Source organism: Clinocottus analis, unplaced genomic scaffold (genome assembly GCF_023055335.1).
Source record: "Clinocottus analis isolate CAN_PGR_092001 unplaced genomic scaffold, fCliAna1.0.p SCAF_7, whole genome shotgun sequence".
NCBI lineage: Eukaryota > Metazoa > Chordata > Actinopteri > Perciformes > Cottidae > Clinocottus > Clinocottus analis.
In genome coordinates this window covers 21,665,335-21,684,476 of record NW_027176229.1, presented here as the reverse complement: position 1 = coordinate 21,684,476, position 19,142 = coordinate 21,665,335, and the positions used below count along the sequence as shown (strand labels likewise).

Here is a 19,142-nt window from a genome sequence, read left to right as displayed (position 1 = left end):
AAACACTGAACAAAAAAGCCTTGTTTACTCAGAAGTTAAGATACGGCCAATCAATATTATATTTATTTTTCTCACTTTTTAAGGGTAATTTGAGACACATCCTCCATTTGGCTTCAATGGATGTGGAGTTTACAGCAATTAAAATAAGATAATCGTTCTGTATTTCTTGGACTATAGACTGTATTGTTAATACACGTGTTAACACCACCCAACCCCCTCTTCACAAACACAACATTGCAACATCACACTCATTTTGTTTATGCAAACATACACTGTCAAAAAGTATTCAAATGTGAGACTGCTATCGTAAAAGTCGGGTTAAAAGCAGCTACGACCTTCGGTAGGTGTGTCCGCTAGCTGCTGCTAGCACTCTGCTAGCTCCCCGACAACCACCGAAGGTAGCGGAAGCAGCCACGGCCACAGCAGCAGCGCTAGCTTCCCTGCTGTAGCTAGCTATCAGCAGCGCTAGCTAGCTACAGCAGGCCGCTAACAGCAGCGCTAGCGACAGCGCTAGCTAGCTACAGCGAATGTAGTAGCAGCTTGTAACCTGACTTTTACGGTATGTTTAAAGAGCCTGCCTTGGGGTAGCTAGTATGCACAATGTGTTTATAGGTCAAGCCAAAGGATTAACACTGCATGTATACAATTATATTGAAGATGTAGCACTGGATGTGGTTGGCGAGTTTAGCAGATTATTGAATGTATGCAACGTTTGACCTACTGAAGGAGTGTTATTGTTCCTGCCAGAGCAGCAATACATGACTAGAAATGTACGTGAGGACACAGAGGCATGAATGTACGTATGAGACAATGTTTATTATTATTCACCCCCTCTGATCACTTATGCGTAATACACAAAAAAAGATACGCAGAAAACAGTGAGCGTTTTAAATTTAGTTTTTTTTAATTGATCAATGAGAAGTTTGACTGACACACAACCATGTTCCCGGTTTTGTCGCACACATACACGCATATATTTAAAAAAGGATGGTCATTTTATACTGCCGTCGTACACCTGAGAGTATATACTTAAGAACAAGGTCCTTTTGACACCGGGGGCAGGCAGGACGAGTGTCGCGGCATCTTAGAAAAGAGAGCAGGGGACATCGTGGCAGGAAAGCAATCTGAGATATTAAGGAATGTCAGACGTAAACATTTTTCCATGATGTGTTGTGGCAGGGATTTCATTGGTATTTAGACGCTTACAAATTGTAATTGGCATTGATTGCAGAGGCCGTGTTTTTTAAAATTTATTTTTAATATAAACGGTGCGTATCCGGTTAGAGACTATCAGACAGGAAGTAGTTTGTTGCCATGGCGAGGATGGGCGCTCCTGTGGGGACGCCGGGAAACGGCCCGCTGGACCCAGCGATGTCAACGTGGGAGTACGGCAGGGGGGCGTTTGAATCCACGCCATGCTGCGCCAGAAATAAAAAAAAGTAATATAAGTTAGTCACTGCAGTTCACGTTCATTTTTTTAACACACCTACAGATAAACAAAAGCTCAGTCTGACAATGTGCGAGCACCTTGTCGAGCCCCGCGGCCATGATGAGGAACGCCGCGGGGGTCTGATGTCCTCGAGGCGTCATGGTGGACGGCAGGTTGTTGCACTGCAGGATGTCCTCGTACTCGGACTTTCCCTTGTGGAAGTCGTAGTCCTCTCGTCTGATGCTGGACACCTCGAACACGTCGCCCAGCGCCTCTCCAGCTGCACGAAAGACCGCGAGTTAGTTGTTTTTGGTGGAAGAAATAAAGCCTCCAAATCACCATGAAGCAACTTATTTACGGTTTTTAATGGCGGTCAAAATGGCGACATCTGCTGGACAGCCCGAGTTATTGCATTTATACAAAGACTGCAAGATGTGTAGAGACATTGGGTGGAAAATAATGTTTACATTTTTTTAATTAGCTCATAATTTCGAATACATTATTCCCTGAAAAAGGCAAAAGGTATGATGCATTAATATAGCAAGATAGCAAATTAATGTTTTAAAATGGTTTGACCCAAACACTCTGGGAGAGGGAGTGTTAAATGTTGCAAAAATAGTTTGACAAAATGATCTTGACAAGCTTTTAACTGCATCCCACCATCTTTAAAACAGCAGCTTGATAAGTTGTGAGGTCACAGTGACCCCGACTGTCCTGAACAAGTGTCTTGTCTTACATTCTTTCCAAATTATGTTCTGGTTGCAAACAGAAGTCAGGTTGTATAGAAGTCTATGAGAACATGACTTCTCTCTTACTTTATTCCCTCCGTGAACATTGTAAACATGAGTTTATGGAGCCTTCTTCAATGCAGCATGATGTTCATTATGTAAATCATTTAGTAAAATAGCCCATATAAAGCTTTAAGGTGGGGTTTACCTTGTGAATGACAGGTTGCTGCCACAAAGTTTCTTGTGGTCTTCAAACTTTATCCTTTTGGCAAAGAGTATTTAATTCTCGAAAGGCAATTGTTCCATTTTTGGTGGCCGCAAAAAGTATTTTCGTGTGTGTGTGTTTGTGTGTGTTTTGCATGAAAGACAAGATGGCGACCGCACAAATGCAAAACTCGAGGCTTCAAAGAGTCGATGAGTTCATCCTTAAGTCTCTGTAGTTTTCTCACCTTTCTGCCACTGAGCGGCGTTCCCGTTGCGGTGGGCCGGTCCGTTGTCCATGATGATCTACGCGGGAAAATGTCCACGTGAACGTCAGCACACAAACAGTGATTTATACGGCGGAGAATTCTTTGTGATTTGAAGTAAGTCGCAGTACTTACAGAGTAGTCGGGTCCCATGGCTCTGATGGCGTGACCGGTCAGAGTCGCGATGGTGAACAGCTGAGGAGACTTCTCGCGGGCCGCCTGCGGACCGACGATCAGGAGCGAGAAGATAAATGAGTTAAAGACTTGAAAAAAAAAAAAAATTTAAGAAGTATTGATAAAAACGGGTCGTTCTGACCTTCTCCTTCATCTCGCAGAGCAAGTCCACCATCACCATGCGTCCCTCTGCGTCCGTGTTGCCCACTCTCACTCTGCGGCCCGCACGGGAAACCACCAGCTCGTCGGCCACGTAGCAGTCTGAGAACACACACAGGGCACAGGGGCTCTAACGCAGGAACATACCTGATGTGTGTGTGTGTGTGTGTGTGTGTGTGTGTGTGTGTGTGTGTGTGTGTGTGTGTGTGTGTTACACTGACCTGCACCGACGCTGTTCCTCACCATGGCCATGGAGCCGACAACCTTCAGGTGTTTTGGCTTCAGTTTGGCTAAAATCTAGAAGAGTTGGGCAGGAAAGCAGCGGCGTAAACTTTAAAGATAACGCGCGACACTTAAAAGTCACACGGCTCACGTTTCACCGACCTGGAAGAAGCCGGCCACGGCAGCGGCTCCGCACTTGTCCCTGTGCATCCCGGCCATGCAGCCTCCGGCCTTGATGTCGGCTCCGCCGGTGTCGTAGGTGATGCCCTGCAGAACGTCGCACATTGAGACCCCACGGCATCCATTTTCACGAAGCAGTCGCTCACACACACACACAGAGACGCCAAAACACGCTCGTTGTGGACAATTGTCCTTCATTAAATGTTTTTTTTGGTACCTGCAGATCTAGGAGATTTAAATGTGTTGTATTCATTTGACTATCGCGTCAAAGAAAAGCAGAAATTAGGCTGGAACCAGTCAATGTTTGGCCATTTTTGTTCTATAAATGATATCAAATAGTTGTAGTTAAATGTTTTCTTATCACTGCAGGTTTCTTATGATTTAATTTAATTGTTTGCGTGCATCCTGCTCACATTATTTTACACCATTTCCCTGTACCTCAGACTGACGTCTGGTATCTTTAGAAGCAGTTTGGCTGGAATTGAATTTCTTGTTCGTTATATTTACTAACTTTAACACCAACTTGTTCGATGCTGAAACATTGACCTCCACTGTCACGATACAAACGCAGAACTACTTCTACACATCGTGTAGCTCGTGCAACACAATTAAAGTGCTTTTTAACCTAAGAGATACGCCACAGGTCCAAAACTTCAATGTGTACTTGTTGTCCGATGTTCATTTGCTCCCCCTGGCGAGTTCACGACTGAATCTTTTCGTCCTCGTCTCACCTTTCCCACCAACATGAGCGTCTTTTGGACCGGCCCCTCCCCGCAGTACTGCAGCTTGATGACTCTGGCCTGGTGACGGGGAACAGCTGCGAGAGGAGGAAACGATGAGCACGCGTGCAAACGTTTAACAGAACAAATAAACTGCGTTATGAAGCGATATCAAAAACTAAAAATAAGGATGTTCTCCTACAGTCGGCACAGCGGTTGACGGCAGCCAGACAGGGATACTCCTTCTCCAGGACCTTCACGTCGCTCACCACCTCCACCTGGAGGGAATGAACACAAGGCGTTTGGGGTCGGGGACAAAACACCTACACACACTTTCTGGAGTTCGACTGAAATAGTTTCTACACATTTTCCTTGAGTATAAAAGGAGGAACACCAGAGGGCTTCCTCTTCACAACGATGACAAACCAGAGGCTCAGGATACAGGGATCATACACATTCTGACCAATGGGTTTCCACGACTTTTAACCACCTTTCCACGAGCAAACATTGTGTGAAATGTGTGTGTAAACAGTAAAAAGTGATAAAATGTAGTATTTAAACTAACAATGAGGATTCAAAGCATACAGTAAACCTTAAATGACACAAATAAATTCGAGACAATAGTTTGATTAAAAGAATAAACATTTTTATAGATGCCTGTATGCTGCTGATATTTTGAGCCTCTTTCTTCTAAAAGCAGATTCATTATGTCCAACTCGGCGTAAATGAACGTCATGAACACATGAATATAACACATTTACAGGACTTTCACACAACTTTTGGGATTTGATGATGTGAAAATGTCCTCGCTACCTGCACGGGGCTGTTCTTGAAGAGCTCCTGGACGTAATCGGCCACACGAGGAGCAGCCATGCGTTCGGGGTCGGAGCCGCCGATGTCTCTGCACGCCAGTCTGAGGAAGAGAGGGCAGCAGGCGGCGAATGAGCGAAAGCCATCGCAACCAGAAACCTCAGCAGGCCAAGCGTTTTACAACCCACCTCCCACTCTCCAGAGCATCGGCGAGCTCCACCAGCCGCCGGCCCTGAGCCTCCTGCGCCGCCCACAGACCCAGAACGCACACCTTGTAGTTGGGTTTCACGCTCCCCTCCCTCACTTCCAGAGGCTTTTTTGGGGAGCAGAGGGGGAAAGACATTAGTACGTTCACAGCTGACATCTCATATCGAGGCATATGCGACCACAGAACGCATTGATAAGTACTACGTCACAATATTTCTTCAATTAGTTACAATATACATTTAACAGACAAGGGACGCCAGCAAGAACAAACCTCCTCAAACATAAAGTTATTTTTCTAACTATTGCTTGCAATTTACTACCTCCTCGTATAACTCATATAGTTAATAATCTGTTGTTTAAATAACAATTAAAAGCAATGTTTCCCTTTGCTTTTTTAGTGTTTAATCAGTTTTTTCTTTGTAGAAATGATGGTTGAACTGCATAATATGCAAGATATCTTAATTTGCATTTGTTATTCTGTTTGTACTACTTTTAACCGTTTGTTCCACATGTATTATATTTTGTCCTTTCTGAGGACCCCAGGAAGATTAGCGGCCGCTAACGCGTCAGCTAATCCAGTAAATAAACTAAACTAAACATGACGACTTCTTTGAAAGCGTTCACGAGCAGGCGAAGACGTTTTCTCACCATGTAGAGAGCATGAAGGGCCCCGAGTGCAGCCACCATGGTGCTGTTCTTGTAGTCCTTGTGTGGAGGGCAGACCAGCAGGGGGCGCTGCATGCCTGCTTTCAAGGCCCTGAGCAACAAAAAAAGACAAGCAGGTGAGCAGACAGACAAAGAAACCAGCAATACCAGACACTAAAAAAGGGAAATGGGAAGCGAATACAACAATAAATTCATCTCCTGTCGACCGACCGCTTGATGCCGTTGACCGCCGCGTCGTTGAAGCGCCTGACGTCGTCGTAGTCGCGGTCCAGCGGGCCGGTGGAGGCAAACACCAGGCGGTTACCGGGAAGACTGGGGACCTTCAGGACCACCACCTCCTCCCCGAGACCGCTGTCCACCTGGGAGAGGAGAGCGGAGAAGGGAAAGTAAGACCACACAGCGACTCTGGGAAGAACGCGTGACCACCGCCTCTTGTCGGTCAACACGTGAAACGCCAAGATGGTTTTGAGAGATACAACTTCACAGCCTCACGGGCTTATCTTTGTTTACAGTAGTAGTCAAAGTTCACCCTTTGAGTCGCTGCAGCGTCGACTCGTGACCGACAGCCATCGGTCGTACACGAGAAAAAACAACTAAATGTCGGGAAATCTGAATCCCGGTACTCATCTTCAAGTTGGATTTAGAAAGTCCCGATATGAATACTTTCCCTACGAGTCAAAACATCCAGATTATATGTAGAAGAAGAAAATGGCACAGGTGCGAAGGTCCATCTGAAATGCTAAAATCAGTCCTACATGGGAACGGGTGGTCATGTCAGTTTGGTCTGGGTGCGAGATGAGAGACAAGAGGACGGTCAGGGGAGCAAACGCATGTTTCTGGAGTCGGCGATCGGCCGCTGGCGGCGGAAGAACAGCGGCTTACGGAGCTGTAGTCCTGCAGAGGAGCTTTCAGACACTCCAGCTCGGAGGGCAGCGTGTCATGGCTCCTGGTCACCAACACGATGCCATCGAAGCTGAGGAGGAGGAGGAAGAGGAGAAGAATGCACTTTATATACTCAGTGAAACATCTTGTCATATTTGTGTGCCTTATTTTATACATTCTCTTCTACTATTAGCATTTATAGCAATGTTTTTTTTGTATTCTCAATTTTTTTTAAACCTTCATTGTATTAGCGAGCAAAATCCTCTTTTCATTGTGCAGAGTGACGGTCTGTTGTCTGTGCATGTGACAATACAAACATCTTGACTCTTGATACTCACTTCTGGTTCTTGAGGTCGGCGGTCCATTCGACAGGCTGGACGCTGCAGGGAGAGGAAACACAGACACTCGTTATTTCCTCTCTGTCACGAGAGAGAGAGAGAGAGAGAGAGAGAGAGAGAGAGAGAGAGAGAGAGAGAACCGTCAGCAGTAGACAAGACTGATGGCGTTAAAGATTGTGTTTTACAACGCAGGCTAATGATAACAGAGAGGGTCAAAGTGTGGAGACCTTTGAGACCAGTTTGTGCCTGATAACAGTATAATAATCTATTTAGTAAGGTTAGGGCCCTAAAAACTTTACGAAGATTATACAATTGGATGTTCTAGTGACCTCAATATCATCCAAAACCAATGTGTGTAAAATGTTTTTTATACAGTGAAAAAAAAAGCCTAGGGGTCAAATTGACCCTGAAGAACACAAACGTCTAGGAGATGTGTACAAGACATTAAAAACATATTACCGTGTTTATTTTATTTATAAGTTGTCCCCATTAAATTAGGAAAAGTGATTAACTATGAAGCAAAAAAAAAAAGTATGTCTACTATTTATTTAGAGACGTTAAACATTGAATGGGGTCAAATTGACCCCAAAGGTGACAGAAGTCTGGTTTTGAATATCCAGAATACATTTTGAAAAGGAAAAGAATGGTCTTTGAGTTTTTATACTCGCTAACTGAATTTTAAGTTACAATGAATCCTAAAAAACAATTGTCTGGTCATTGTTTTTTCCACTCTTGCCAGACATATCTGGCATCACATGACCCACACGGGAAGCACAGTTAGACTTAAAGTGAAATCTCAGCATAAAAACAGAAAGAAAAAGAGAAGCCTGTGTGGGCCCTTTCAGTGGAAACTGCATGCAGAAGAAAGGAGCAGACGTACTTTGCAACCTGAGATCTGCACTTTGATCACACAAATGAAGCATCACGTTTATATCAAATGATTAAACATAAATGATTGTCTAAATTTAACCAAGTGAAGAAAGCACATTAACCAACGGCTGTGTGTGTGTATGTGTGTTTGGGGGATATATCTGGCTTACTTCGTGCACAAAGCGCACGCGGACAAAGTACACCTTTCTAGAAAAGCGTTGCAAAAATACTCATGCGCGTGTTGCAATAATAAACGGAGTGAGTGATCTCACCTGGAGCACATCTTGTCCTGCTTTCTCCGGGGTCTTCAGGGCAAGAGAGACAGCTGAGAACCGGTAACAACGGCTCCTTCCCGTCAGTCCGCCTCCGGTTGATCACGTGATCCTGTAAGACGCGCTGGTGCTGCTTTCGCGAACTTCTGGTACCTCGTAATTATGAGTCGTCTAAGTCTCACAATGAAACTGTTCGTCAACTGATATCAATTAGTGTACTTTGTTTGTTCCCGTTGGAATATATTAAGTGTGTATTTACCTCAGGTTAATAACATAAGTGCTAGCTAATAATGCTTACGGGTTTTGTAGTGCTAGCTAATAATGCTTATGGGTTTTTGTGTGAGGGTACGGAAAGTTCCCACTGTACGTGAAGGCGCATTTAGGTATACAGTAGGGAGTTGTAGTTCCCAGAAGTGTTTAAACAAACGAGAAAAACAAAATTTCGATGACTATATGACTAAAATATGATTTTTTTTCTTAACATAATATATTTTAAATCACACCTACGCCCTGCCCGTTAGCTTCCGTTGAAAAAATACATCTGACACGACTTGACCTCGTGAACTACAAACGCTAACCGGAAGTAGTCAAAAAGCAGTGTTTTCTGCGCACAGCGGGAGAGGTGAGCATTAACGAGACGGTACAAAGGTGCATGGAAGAAGTATCGGCTGCTCCGGTCCTTCAGTAGCAGGTTACAGCGTCACGCTCCTCTTGATATGGCGGTTTATCTCAGATAAAAAAGATCCTCAAACTGCGCCGCTTCCGCTCACGAGCTGCAGGTAGGCATGCCGGGTAAACACTTCCACTGTCAGCTCAGGAGCTCCAGTGGTTCAGCCTCTGATAACTGCACCGATATGCCGACATGATTGGTACTTTAACTAAACTACTTTCTGCGGCCTCCTCTCGACAAAATAGTTTGGCTATTCTAGTGTCAAGAGTTTTAAAACGTTTTCCTTCAGACATTTGAAGTCAAAAGGAGTTTGTAAACATCACAAGTAAGCCTGCATTTCAGCAGTTTGAACAAACTTTTATTTTTTATAGTAACATATACCAGAATAGTGTTCCCACCCTTTTTGTTTTTGCATTATACTGAAGTTTTCAGCTTAATTTCAACTCACAAAAATGGACTATAATCACTGAAATATATATCTTTTTTTTTTAATAAAAGACTATCAAGGACAAAAAACACTTTCTATGGTTCCAGCTTAAATATGGGGATTTACTGCTTGTTAAAAGTTATGCACCTCCCACTAGAACAAGTTCCTTGTATGTGAAAAAATACGTGGCAATAAATAGTTCTTTCCTCTTTTGTATGATTTAAAACAATCTTGATTTGGAAAGTTTTTGGACACTTTGCACTATTTTAACAAATTAACAAATTAATTAGAAAGATAAAGGGGTTTTGATGTGTGCAGGTGCAGCGATCTCTTGATGTGTGTTAATGACATGTCTTCTTTTTCTATCACCTTTTCACTGCAACAGATGAGACTTCCCCTTCGGCCCTTTTGCATCTTCAGCAGTTTGTTCCCTCGCGGGCGACGAGCAGCGAACCAGCGAGGCCTCAGCGGCGCAGCGATGCGTCTGGTGCAGTTCAGACGCCGCGGGGACGCGGCGGGTGTCCGGGTGGGAGTGGAGCAGGAAGCCGGCGAGGGGCTCGGCGTGGTGGACCTGAAGGCGTTCGACCCCTCCATGCCCTCGACGATGAGAGAGCTGCTGGAGCTGGGGGACGAGGGTCTGCAGCGGGCGCAGAGGTATCGCTGGATATCTTTGCCCGTTCTGTTCCCCCTCTAAAATAACCGTCTCCTTCTTCCTCCTCATTGATCCTCGTAATCTTCCCTAATTGCTTTTACTTCATCACAAAATCATTGTCTGTCTTCCTACATCATCGCTACTTGTGTTTATTCCTCTCCTCAAATCGACGCCTCGTTTCTGAATCTGAAATCTATCCTTGTTCATTCATCTTCGTTAATCACGCTCATTGTAAAAAACGCAGATGGTAAACCGGCGTCGTCTTCAATCAACTAAATTGTCTCTTAAATCTTCTGCATGAACTCCGTTTCCTCAAATAACTTCCTCTTCTTGATGAATCATCTTCCTCCTAAATCATTACAAACATCTCATCTCTGTGGCGAGACATCTCCCCTGAATGGACTCGTTCGATGAGCGTCTTCTCTTTATTCCCAACATCATCTGCCTCAGTCTTCCTCCTCCTCCTCCTCTTCCTCCCTCAGAGCCTTGGCGTCCGGTCGGTGCGTGGTGGAGCGCTCGGACATCCAGCTGCTGTCGCCCGTGTTGGCCCCGGAGAAGGTGGTGTGCGTGGGGATGAACTACAGGGACCACTGCCTGGAGCAGAACGCCCCGATCCCCAAAGAGCCCATCATCTTCAGCAAATTCCCCAACGCCATCACGGGGCCGTACGATGACATCGTCCTGCCCTCAGAGAGCCAGGTGAGAGCCAGCGCCCAAACCTTTTTATCTGGACGTCACTGTTTTCAGGACTGAACTGAACAGATAAAGGAAACAAAAGGAGGCTCCTCTTGGTGGCTTTTAATGTAAAAAGACTGAGCGATTGTTGTATAAAACCATAAATCAAGCTGCAGACACTGTGTGGTCTTAAACTTTGTTAGTTTTCAAAGCGCTGTGTGAAGGCAACGCTATTAAATATAAAATGCTGTGCAGGTGCGAGCAGCAACTTTATTGCCCCGCATTGGACCTTTTTTAAATCCTGCTTTAAAACTAGTTTGAGCGTTTGCTTCCCCTCTTGCCCGACTGAAGGAGGTGGATTGGGAGGTGGAGCTGGCCTTCGTCATCGGACGAGGAGGAAAACACATCAAGGTGACCTTTTGACCTTTCGGTGGCCATTGCCGGTTGAAGGAGCACCTCTGACTCCGCCTCCTCTCCTCTCGCCCGTCGTCCCCCAGGAGGAGGACGCCCTCGCCCACGTGGCCGGCTTCACCGTGGCCAACGACGTCAGCGCCCGCGACTGGCAGATGAAGCGCAACGGGAAGCAGTGGCTGCTGGGTAAAACGTTCGACAGCTTCTGTCCCCTCGGCCCCGCTTTGGTGACCACGGACGCCGTGAAAGGTGAGAGGAAACCACAGCGGAGAGAGAGACAATGAGGCGAAGACGTTCCTGATTCACGCGTTTCCATAGTCAAGGAGATGTACTATGAAAGCAGATTTGTGTCTTTTTTACCCAAGCAAATTTTCTTGTTTGTAACTAAATTATCTCCAAATCTTTGCTCTAACTTCCACAAATTACTCAAAAAATAGTTGCTCTGAAAAAAAAAAAATCAACTTCGAACTTCTTGGATTGAGAGCGCAAGACAATTTTTTGAATTGAGAGTAAAGATATGGAAATAATTTAATTACAAAAAAGAAATTTGCTCGGGTAAAAAAGACAAATCTACCTTCATAGTGTGCTATATAACCCTCTGTGTAATAAAATATAATAAACAATTTACCACCTTTTACACGGCCGATCAAAGATGACAGAAAACCTGCCGGGGAACCTCCGTATAAAGCAGAATATTTAACAAGCTTTTGGCTTTTCTGTCACGCATCTGTTGATACTGCTTTACATTATGTTTAATAATTAATCAAATAACGTAACCTGGATCCTGCAGTTGATGGATTAACCAATACGATTTAAAAATGTTTTTTTTTTTCCCCCCCATCAAGAGATGAGTCTTCTTGCATCTGTCTCACTTGTAGTTTACAAACCATGCACGCATAAAAAAAAAATACAAATCTCACGTCGCTGCCGCCGGCGGGCTGCAACACGCACTCAGCAGCTGTGTAAATTCACTTAAAGTCCTCTTGACGCCCTCCAGATCCCCACCGCCTGGGCGTCCGCTGCCTGGTTAACGGAGACGCCGTCCAGAGCGGCAACACCGACCAGATGATCTTCCAGACGGAGGCGCTGGTCGCCTGGGTCTCAAAGTTAGTGCACGTCACACAGATTTACATAATACATATATTAATACACACGCGCACACCGTTGACATTTGTTCTGCTTCAATAAACTCGAGCTCAGAGTTTCCATTTAAAAAGATGTCAGTGTGTCAGAAATGAAACCAAACTTGCGTGCAAAATGGAGCTGTTCTTTAAGCACCGCGGGATGAAATCACACGCTTCAACTCAGACCTTCGACACCACCCGATGTCGCCCTGAAGGCACCCTGACCAACCGGAGCGTTCTACGATCCAAAAGCCCCCCCACCCCACCGCAAACCCCACATTGTGCTGTGCAGACAGGCAGCCCGTGGCACCCGGTTCACTCAGGGATACTTTGGGGAAGTTTCCACAGCAAGTTTGCACTCTTTGCTGCAGCTGGATCTCAACCTCGTGTGTGTGTGTGTGTGTTCGTTCCTCCTGTCAGGTTCGTGACTTTGACTCCAGGCGACGTTTTCCTGACGGGCACTCCTCCAGGCGTGGGTGTGTTCAGAAAGCCGCCCGTGTTTCTCAAGGTGATTTTTAATTAACGTGGCACAAGAAACTCCGTATAGTCGGTGAAATGGTGACGTCATAGACGGAGAGTTCAAGAGGTGTTAAAGTTTGTTTCGCCCTTCAGAAAGGAGACGTGGTCGAGTGCCAGATCGACCAGTTGGGCTCCATCATCAACAGAGTGGTGTGAACCGCCCCACAAAGAGAACTTCCTGATCCGGCCGCCGCACGCTGACGTACTAAATCCAATTAAAGTGTGACTTTTCTCTCCTGCTCGATTGTTTTTATCATTGTGAACGCTCGTGTTCATCCTTCAGTGATTGCGAGGGAGGAACCCTCCGGTATTTTTACTTCTGGAAACTGTAATTACGTGACTCAGTGTGCGTGACGTTTGCAGCTTGACCTCGGCTGTAAAAATACTTCTGTAAAAATCAGCAGCCGCCGCTCGCTATAGATTCAGGACTCAATGGAAAACATTTTTATAATTAAGTTTAGTATTCAGGAGGAATTGCATATGACTTTAATCTGTGCACCTGCTTTTCTTTTGGCTTAAATCAATGACTTTTTTCACTGATTTATAAACAAGCTTGAGAGAAACCCCACACTGACTGGACTCATTTTTCATTTTGTACTGAAGTGAGGTGACTTTTATGTTTCGAATAGATAAATTCAGCGTTACATTTGGTCCCAAAGGAGCTTACATTCCTCCGGTACACACACTGTACGAGGAGGATGTTTGTTTTGCTCAAGGACACAAACCAGAGGATCAAACCTTACAGCCTGTCTACCTCCTGAACGCCCCCAAAATCACGTCTTTATAAACGTGAGAACCGAGTAATGACGTTCGCATTCAAATGGATTCCTGAAATAAGTTACTTTTATAATTATTAAAAAAAAAGTCCTGCAACAAAATCTTTGCGCACTAGTACACACTAGTATAAAGTATGCAGTATATCATAACCGTTATACTTCATCAGTAGAGTAAAACTAACTTGTCTGGTATGAACAGGAAATGACAAGTTAAATGTTAATATATAAATAAATGCATTGCTGAACGATGACAACCTGCAGGGTGCAGTACGGATTAAGCGCTGAGGCGTCTGTTCACCACCGGGTGGCAGTAGAGGTTCACAGTGGACTGGAGCCGATCGCCTGCAGCTTTGGTTTAGAGTTTAAAGAAGAAATAAAAAACACCCTCGACTGTGCAAACGCACGGCTTGGAGGCGTCGAAAAAGGCCCACGTCCAAACCGACAGACTCTCATCTTCATGAGAAGCGGCAGGATGCACGACTACTGGAAACCAGAGAGAAGAAACCCATTGCAACGGCTCGGCACATTTCTTTATTGTCAGCATGAACATTTGCTGAAGTGACCAACTTCATGAATGAACAGTGAACAGAGGACGAAACTCAATGCACAAACAAAACGTTGTCGAGCGCTGATTACGGGGACTTCACAATCCTCGTCTCCCGCGGCTTTATGCTAATGCTATTCACTAAAGATAAACTTAAAATCAGTCGCTCATCACTGAAAAATCAGAACGCAATTAACCTAAAAAAGGCGGCGTTGTCGTCGTTGTCCCGGCACGCATCTCGACAAACGGAGGATGAGGTCAGACTGCAACGCAACTCAACACAACAAAGCCCTCACAGTCAAATTAAAACACGTTAATTGAAGAGGTACTGAGAGACGAAGCGCTGCAGTTTCTTCCGGTTTTCGGGCGACTGGAACAAAGGGGCGACGCTCAGGAAGACGCCTTCTCCTCTCCGGCGCTCCTCCGCTAGGACCTGAGGGGTGGACGCGGACGAAAAAAAAAAACACACAAGCACGCCGTCAGGACGCACACACACGTCACCGCACACGGCTTTATTTAGCAACCTTTTATTTAGTTGAACACTGGGAGCTCGGCGCCTTTTCTTATCTTCAGTGGTGCGCTTGTTGTTTTGTTTACGCGGTCGTATAAAGAAAGAAGACGGCCGTAATAACGGAGATAAAAATAAAAGACCTTTCAAAAACAAGAACACCAGAAAAGTCTGGATTAGGGAGGTGAAATGGGGAAACTCAACTTTAGGCTTTTGTTGTTGTTTTCCAGGTGCATCAACAACAGAAGCTCCTCCCCCCTCGCCCGCTGATTTGACCTGCAGATCTTAAGACGTAGGAATTAGCTGAGGAAACCACAAAGACAGCCCTGATAACGACCCTTTCTGAGTGGCAACCTTGTTAAGAAAGTTAATAAGGGCCTCGTGAGATCTTCGCAGATATATGGGTCAACGATGCTCTATAAAAAAAAAAAAAAAAAGGCAGCGATTCCCAACCCCCCCCCGCAGACTGATGGATGCAGACGCCGTCTACTTCATCCAGTTAAAAGGCTTAGTGGTAAATTGTGAGCGCTGACACCCTGATATATACACATCTGAATATATATCCATCGATATATACAAAAAAAAAGGAATAAAAAGGCAGCGTCAGAGTTACGAGGGAGCTGCGGCGTCTTCCATCTTTACGACGAGAATCGGCGCGTTTCTCTTTCAGTTTCTCAGATTTTAAAGTCGCTGTTTATCAGCTTCGTTGTCTCCCACGCCTCCTTTTTTTATTTTACCGCGCCGTTGTTTGCAAAGTCGGCGCAGATAGAGATAACGGACGATCGCATCAACCGTCAACCGTTTGCCTTCCTCCTCCTCAAACTTCTTACATGACAAAATGACGCAGTAAACGTGAAACCTTTATCGAGTAAAGTTGGTTCCTTGTGTCTTGAGTAGTGGTTTTTTTGCATTCAACCTATTCATTGAACTAAGAAAAATGTACTTTTAGAAATTATCGGGAAATTACAGAAAATAAATGTAGCCGAGAGTTAAATGAGAAGTCTGTACATTAGCTTAGCCTAGCGTAAAGCGGCTAAAAAAGAACTATCAGCACATTGCGACATCGTTTAACACACAACAATAACTCATATTTTAGAAGCCGATCATGTAATGTGTGCGTCAAATAATCATCATAAGTAGCTACTGACTACAGCCGCCAGATAAATGCAGTGAAGTATAAAGTTGTGTGAAGTGTTTTTGAGCTTCGAGACGGTTTTCCTTCTGTCCCACGCTCAACGCTGCGCATGAACGCATCATCACGAGTAGAGACAGACGGACTGAAGCTCGGCATGAAGTACTTTAGTTTGTGTAATTTTGTACTTCAGTACATCGCCGATTCCAGCTGTCAAGATTGAATCTGTGTTGAAAAAGAGTGGATTTGATGTCCTGAAAACCTAATTACGTCCTTCGCAGTGAGAGAACATAATGCTGGTGAATGTAAAGTAGATATAAACAACACGAGGAGGATTATAGGTCGCCGGTTTGTGCATCGCGTTGGCAACTAAAACCAAGTGTTGCCGGCGCTACACCTTCCCACATTTCTTTATTTAAAAAAACTCCTCGCGTCCTCAGCAGAGTGAATTCTCTTTAAAGATTGACATTTTCTGCCTCGACCGTGATTGGACGTAGCCGGCTCGAGTCGGGCTCAGTTTCTCTCTTGTTTTCAGCAAAAATAAAATCAGATCTCTGCTCACGCCGAGCTGGAAGCTCCACAATGTTGCCGAAAAAAAAAAAAAAAAAAAAGACAACCTCCGCCAGCCGCCGGCTGATTGATTATTAGCGGTTCTTTTTCTCTGTGTTTGGAACGGATCGACGTTGAAATGTAACGTTTTTTTTTGTTTAAAACTTCTGACGCATTTAAACACACACACACACATTCCTGTATGGCCCATGAAGTGAGGACCGGGTAAATCCACTATGGGGACTCAGGACCACCTTTTCTGCTATACCAACAAATAAATTAATGTTGTATCTGAGCACAAACTTCTGAGTCTCGAGCCCAGCTGTAATTCTTGGCAGACAAACGTATTTAAAAACACACACACACACACACACACACATTCCTGTATGGCCCATGAAGTGAGGACCGGGTATATCCATTATGGGACTGAGGACCATCCTTTCTGCTATACTTAAAAATAAATTCATGTTGCATTCGAGCACAAACTTCTGAGTCTTGAGCCGAGCTGTAATTCTTGGCAGATGGACGCATTCAAACACACACACACACACACAGAAAGAGAGGCTGTCACTCACCCCGAGGTCTATTAGCGATCTAACTGCAGTGCGTGCAGCTTCCTTCGAGCAGCTCTCTGTGAGATACGGCACAAACGCACAACATGAATCAAAAGAACAGACATATTCACCGTATATAATAAAAACAGGTCGGGATGACGCAACACAGCAGTTACAAATGGGACTGATGAGGTTTTTTTTATTACTCCGTGTGCTATTGAAGGGTGTTGTTTGGGGTGGTTTCTGATTGTCTTGCGTTAGAGGAGAGCATTGTGATGTGAGAAGGGGAGTCTGTGAGTGTGTGTGTGTGTCTCTGCTGAATCAGCGGGAAATAGAAGATCATTGTGCGGGTGTGCGCTCGTGGCAACGTGTCATGTCAAAGTCGAGCTCACCGTAGTGCTGCTTCTTCTGATTCGCCGCGTCGCACAGATGAGAGTGCACCTGAGCCACGAACTCCACCTCTGAAACACACACACACATACACACACACACAGCGTACCACTTCACGACACATCCAGCGTCATTTATAAAGCCGTTCCTGAGATGTACGTACCGGGCAGAGGGGCGGGCAGGAGGTCCAGACAGCCCGTCGCCCAGCACAGCGCCCTCATGTGACCAGCCAGCATACCGCAGAGGAAGAACAGCATCTCTGGACACTGACTCGGCCGGCTTATCTGAGGAAAGAACGAAGCAAGTTCATGTCAGTTTCCGCGGAAAGTAATACGGCTGCGGGACACAAAATGTGTCATATAAATTATAAAAAGGAACACTCAAGCTGCACACTTTCACTTGGGTCCAAATCCCGTGTACGAAAAGACTCGACCCATATCTTTAGACGACCTTTACACCATTTTATTCCCTTTATTTTCCTCTTATCCCACAAGGAGTGGTGGAGCATAACTCTAATTTTAATGTAAATGTAATCCTAGCTTCTTTTTTTTTAGCCCTTTACACTCCCACCTCTCGTGTTTAATTTAGAATTTAGCTGTATATGTTTTTACAGGGTTGTTTTAGCCATTTGTGGTTTTTATGTCCCGTGATCGGCGATTGTTTATTAGGACGAGGAGAACTTTACTCTCCTCAAATCTCTGCACACGCGACACACGACCAACGACAACCGGCACCGAGTCCGGCTCACATTCAGGGTTCAAAGTCATCCCAAAAAGCTCGTCTACGGCAAACCTCAGAGAAGCAGCTCATTCACGGTTTCATCTGGCAATGAGGGAGACGAATAAATCCCTTTTATAAATAGTTAAACATTGTGTACGGGGGCCATTATAAGCATTTGAAATTGAAATATATCGGGGAATAACATTGCACTGTAGAGTTAAGTTGATCCTGTGAAATTGCTTGGTACGCATTGGCCATTACACATCCATACGAAACCCTCATGGAGGACGGATGCTGCAGCAGACCTCGATTAGTGTTTAAAAAAAGATGATGAATCCAGCACATACCCAGATTTCCTCTTAACCCTTTAAACCCATTCACCTTTTAAAAGGCACTTGCATATAATATGCATACCCATGTTTTACATCAAAATGCAAAAATGTAAAGAGAAAATATGACTAAAGCTGAATAATTGAATCCCGATTTTTGGAAATTCTTCAAATCTCTTATAAAAACATAACTTTACTCAAGTAGTATAAAGGTTTTGGTGCTTGAAATTTGTTTACTAAAGGTCTTAGGTTCACATATAGTTGAATATATTTGAATAAAATGGTAGATACATGTAAATAAATGTTTTTTTCTATTAGCATTTTTCGAGTATTAGTGTGGTCCTTTCACACCTTTCACCAAAATGTAAAAAAGTGACTTCATGCTGCAGATCACGCTCCAGCGGGACGCGCCGAATGAAACTCATCCAATCTTTCAATGAGCGGCCGCCGTCGACTCAATCAAGCTAATTCAATCACCGTGTTAATGTGCAGCACTCAGAGGCTTCAATGCACAGGAGATCTTTAAAATGAGCAAAGAGAAAGAGAGAGAGAGCAACTGTTTACAGAAAGAGTTGTATGAGCAGGAAAAAAAAAACACATTAGGGGGAGGCTGTCTGGCAAAAACAAGGAAATTAAGCATTGAAATGCACTCGCAGTATAATATTTAGACGAGCCTAATAAGCAGAAAGAATAATATTTGGGTATATGCTGTCTGATAAGTGAATATAAATGACCAAAACAGTTGTCGGGGGGGCGACAAATATTAGTTTTGTTGCTGTAGGTATGCAGGTATATTCGTTCTCGTCTTGCATCGCCGAGAAGGGAAGCTTCAACATGAATAACTTAACACAATAACAGATAAACAAATAAATAAACACGTTGAGTGCCTCTGGAGAAACAATGTTCTACAAGGACGGCGAGCACAATTTAGCTTTTAAAAAGTTCAGGAGGGGTGTGAACGGCTCAACTTTGAGCCCACTCTCGGCCTCTTTTTTCCTTGAGAGTCAGTCATTAACAGCAGCTCAGCTTGGATTACCGC

General features: G+C 44.6%; 4 protein-coding genes across 6 annotated transcripts in view; 1 reads left to right on the top strand and 3 right to left on the bottom strand.

Annotated features, from left to right (window-relative positions):
- adra2b (adrenoceptor alpha 2B) overlaps positions 1–19,142 on the bottom strand; it is a 149,143-nt gene that overhangs the window by 20,818 nt on the left and 109,183 nt on the right. The gene's annotated exons all lie outside the window — the stretch shown is intronic.
- zgc:152830 (uncharacterized protein LOC767682 homolog) lies at positions 796–8,639 on the bottom strand. The gene is made up of 16 exons (XM_068566621.1): positions 8,124–8,639; positions 6,982–7,023; positions 6,644–6,734; positions 5,972–6,120; positions 5,744–5,852; positions 5,077–5,201; positions 4,892–4,991; positions 4,281–4,356; positions 4,091–4,176; positions 3,342–3,446; positions 3,179–3,254; positions 2,941–3,059; positions 2,760–2,843; positions 2,607–2,664; positions 1,528–1,709; positions 796–1,418 (listed from the first exon to the last, which is right to left on the bottom strand). The coding sequence occupies exons 1-16, from the start codon at positions 8,132–8,134 to the stop codon at positions 1,281–1,283; spliced, it is 1,551 nt and encodes a 516-aa protein (XP_068422722.1). The 5' UTR covers positions 8,135–8,639; the 3' UTR covers positions 796–1,280.
- Positions 8,521–12,840, top strand: fahd2a (fumarylacetoacetate hydrolase domain containing 2A). 2 transcript variants are annotated; one of them, XM_068566623.1, is made up of 8 exons: positions 8,521–8,745; positions 9,606–9,874; positions 10,355–10,571; positions 10,899–10,958; positions 11,045–11,207; positions 11,956–12,064; positions 12,503–12,590; positions 12,695–12,840. In XM_068566623.1, the coding sequence occupies exons 2-8, from the start codon at positions 9,606–9,608 to the stop codon at positions 12,755–12,757; spliced, it is 969 nt and encodes a 322-aa protein (XP_068422724.1). In that variant the 5' UTR covers positions 8,521–8,745; the 3' UTR covers positions 12,758–12,840. The 2 variants fall into 2 exon arrangements, with proteins under 2 accessions (XP_068422724.1, XP_068422723.1); XM_068566622.1 differs by having other exon boundaries at positions 8,743–8,902.
- gpat2 (glycerol-3-phosphate acyltransferase 2, mitochondrial) overlaps positions 13,890–19,142 on the bottom strand; it is a 98,844-nt gene continuing 93,591 nt past the window's right edge. For both annotated transcript variants that reach the window (XM_068604711.1, XM_068604709.1), the window contains exons 21-24: positions 17,218–17,338; positions 17,057–17,125; positions 16,686–16,741; positions 13,890–14,354 (exon numbers count right to left, since the gene is read on the bottom strand). In XM_068604711.1, coding sequence (XP_068460812.1) covers positions 14,235–14,354; positions 16,686–16,741; positions 17,057–17,125; positions 17,218–17,338 — 366 coding nt within the window. In that variant the 3' untranslated portion in view covers positions 13,890–14,234. The remainder of the gene's footprint in view (positions 14,355–16,685; positions 16,742–17,056; positions 17,126–17,217; positions 17,339–19,142) is intronic.

Coding starts and splice junctions, on each gene's coding strand:
- zgc:152830 (XM_068566621.1), bottom strand. Junction 5,853..5,971: donor GCGGTCAACGGCATCAAGCG/GTCGGTCGACAG, acceptor TTTGTTGCTCAG/GGCCTTGAAAGCAGGCATGC. Junction 1,419..1,527: donor TGGCCGCGGGGCTCGACAAG/GTGCTCGCACAT, acceptor TTTCTGGCGCAG/CATGGCGTGGATTCAAACGC.
- fahd2a (XM_068566623.1), top strand. CDS start 9,606: ATGAGACTTCCCCTTCGGCCCTTTTGCATCTTCAGCAGTTTGTTCCCT. Junction 10,959..11,044: donor GAGGAGGAAAACACATCAAG/GTGACCTTTTGA, acceptor GTCGTCCCCCAG/GAGGAGGACGCCCTCGCCCA. Junction 11,208..11,955: donor GACCACGGACGCCGTGAAAG/GTGAGAGGAAAC, acceptor GACGCCCTCCAG/ATCCCCACCGCCTGGGCGTC.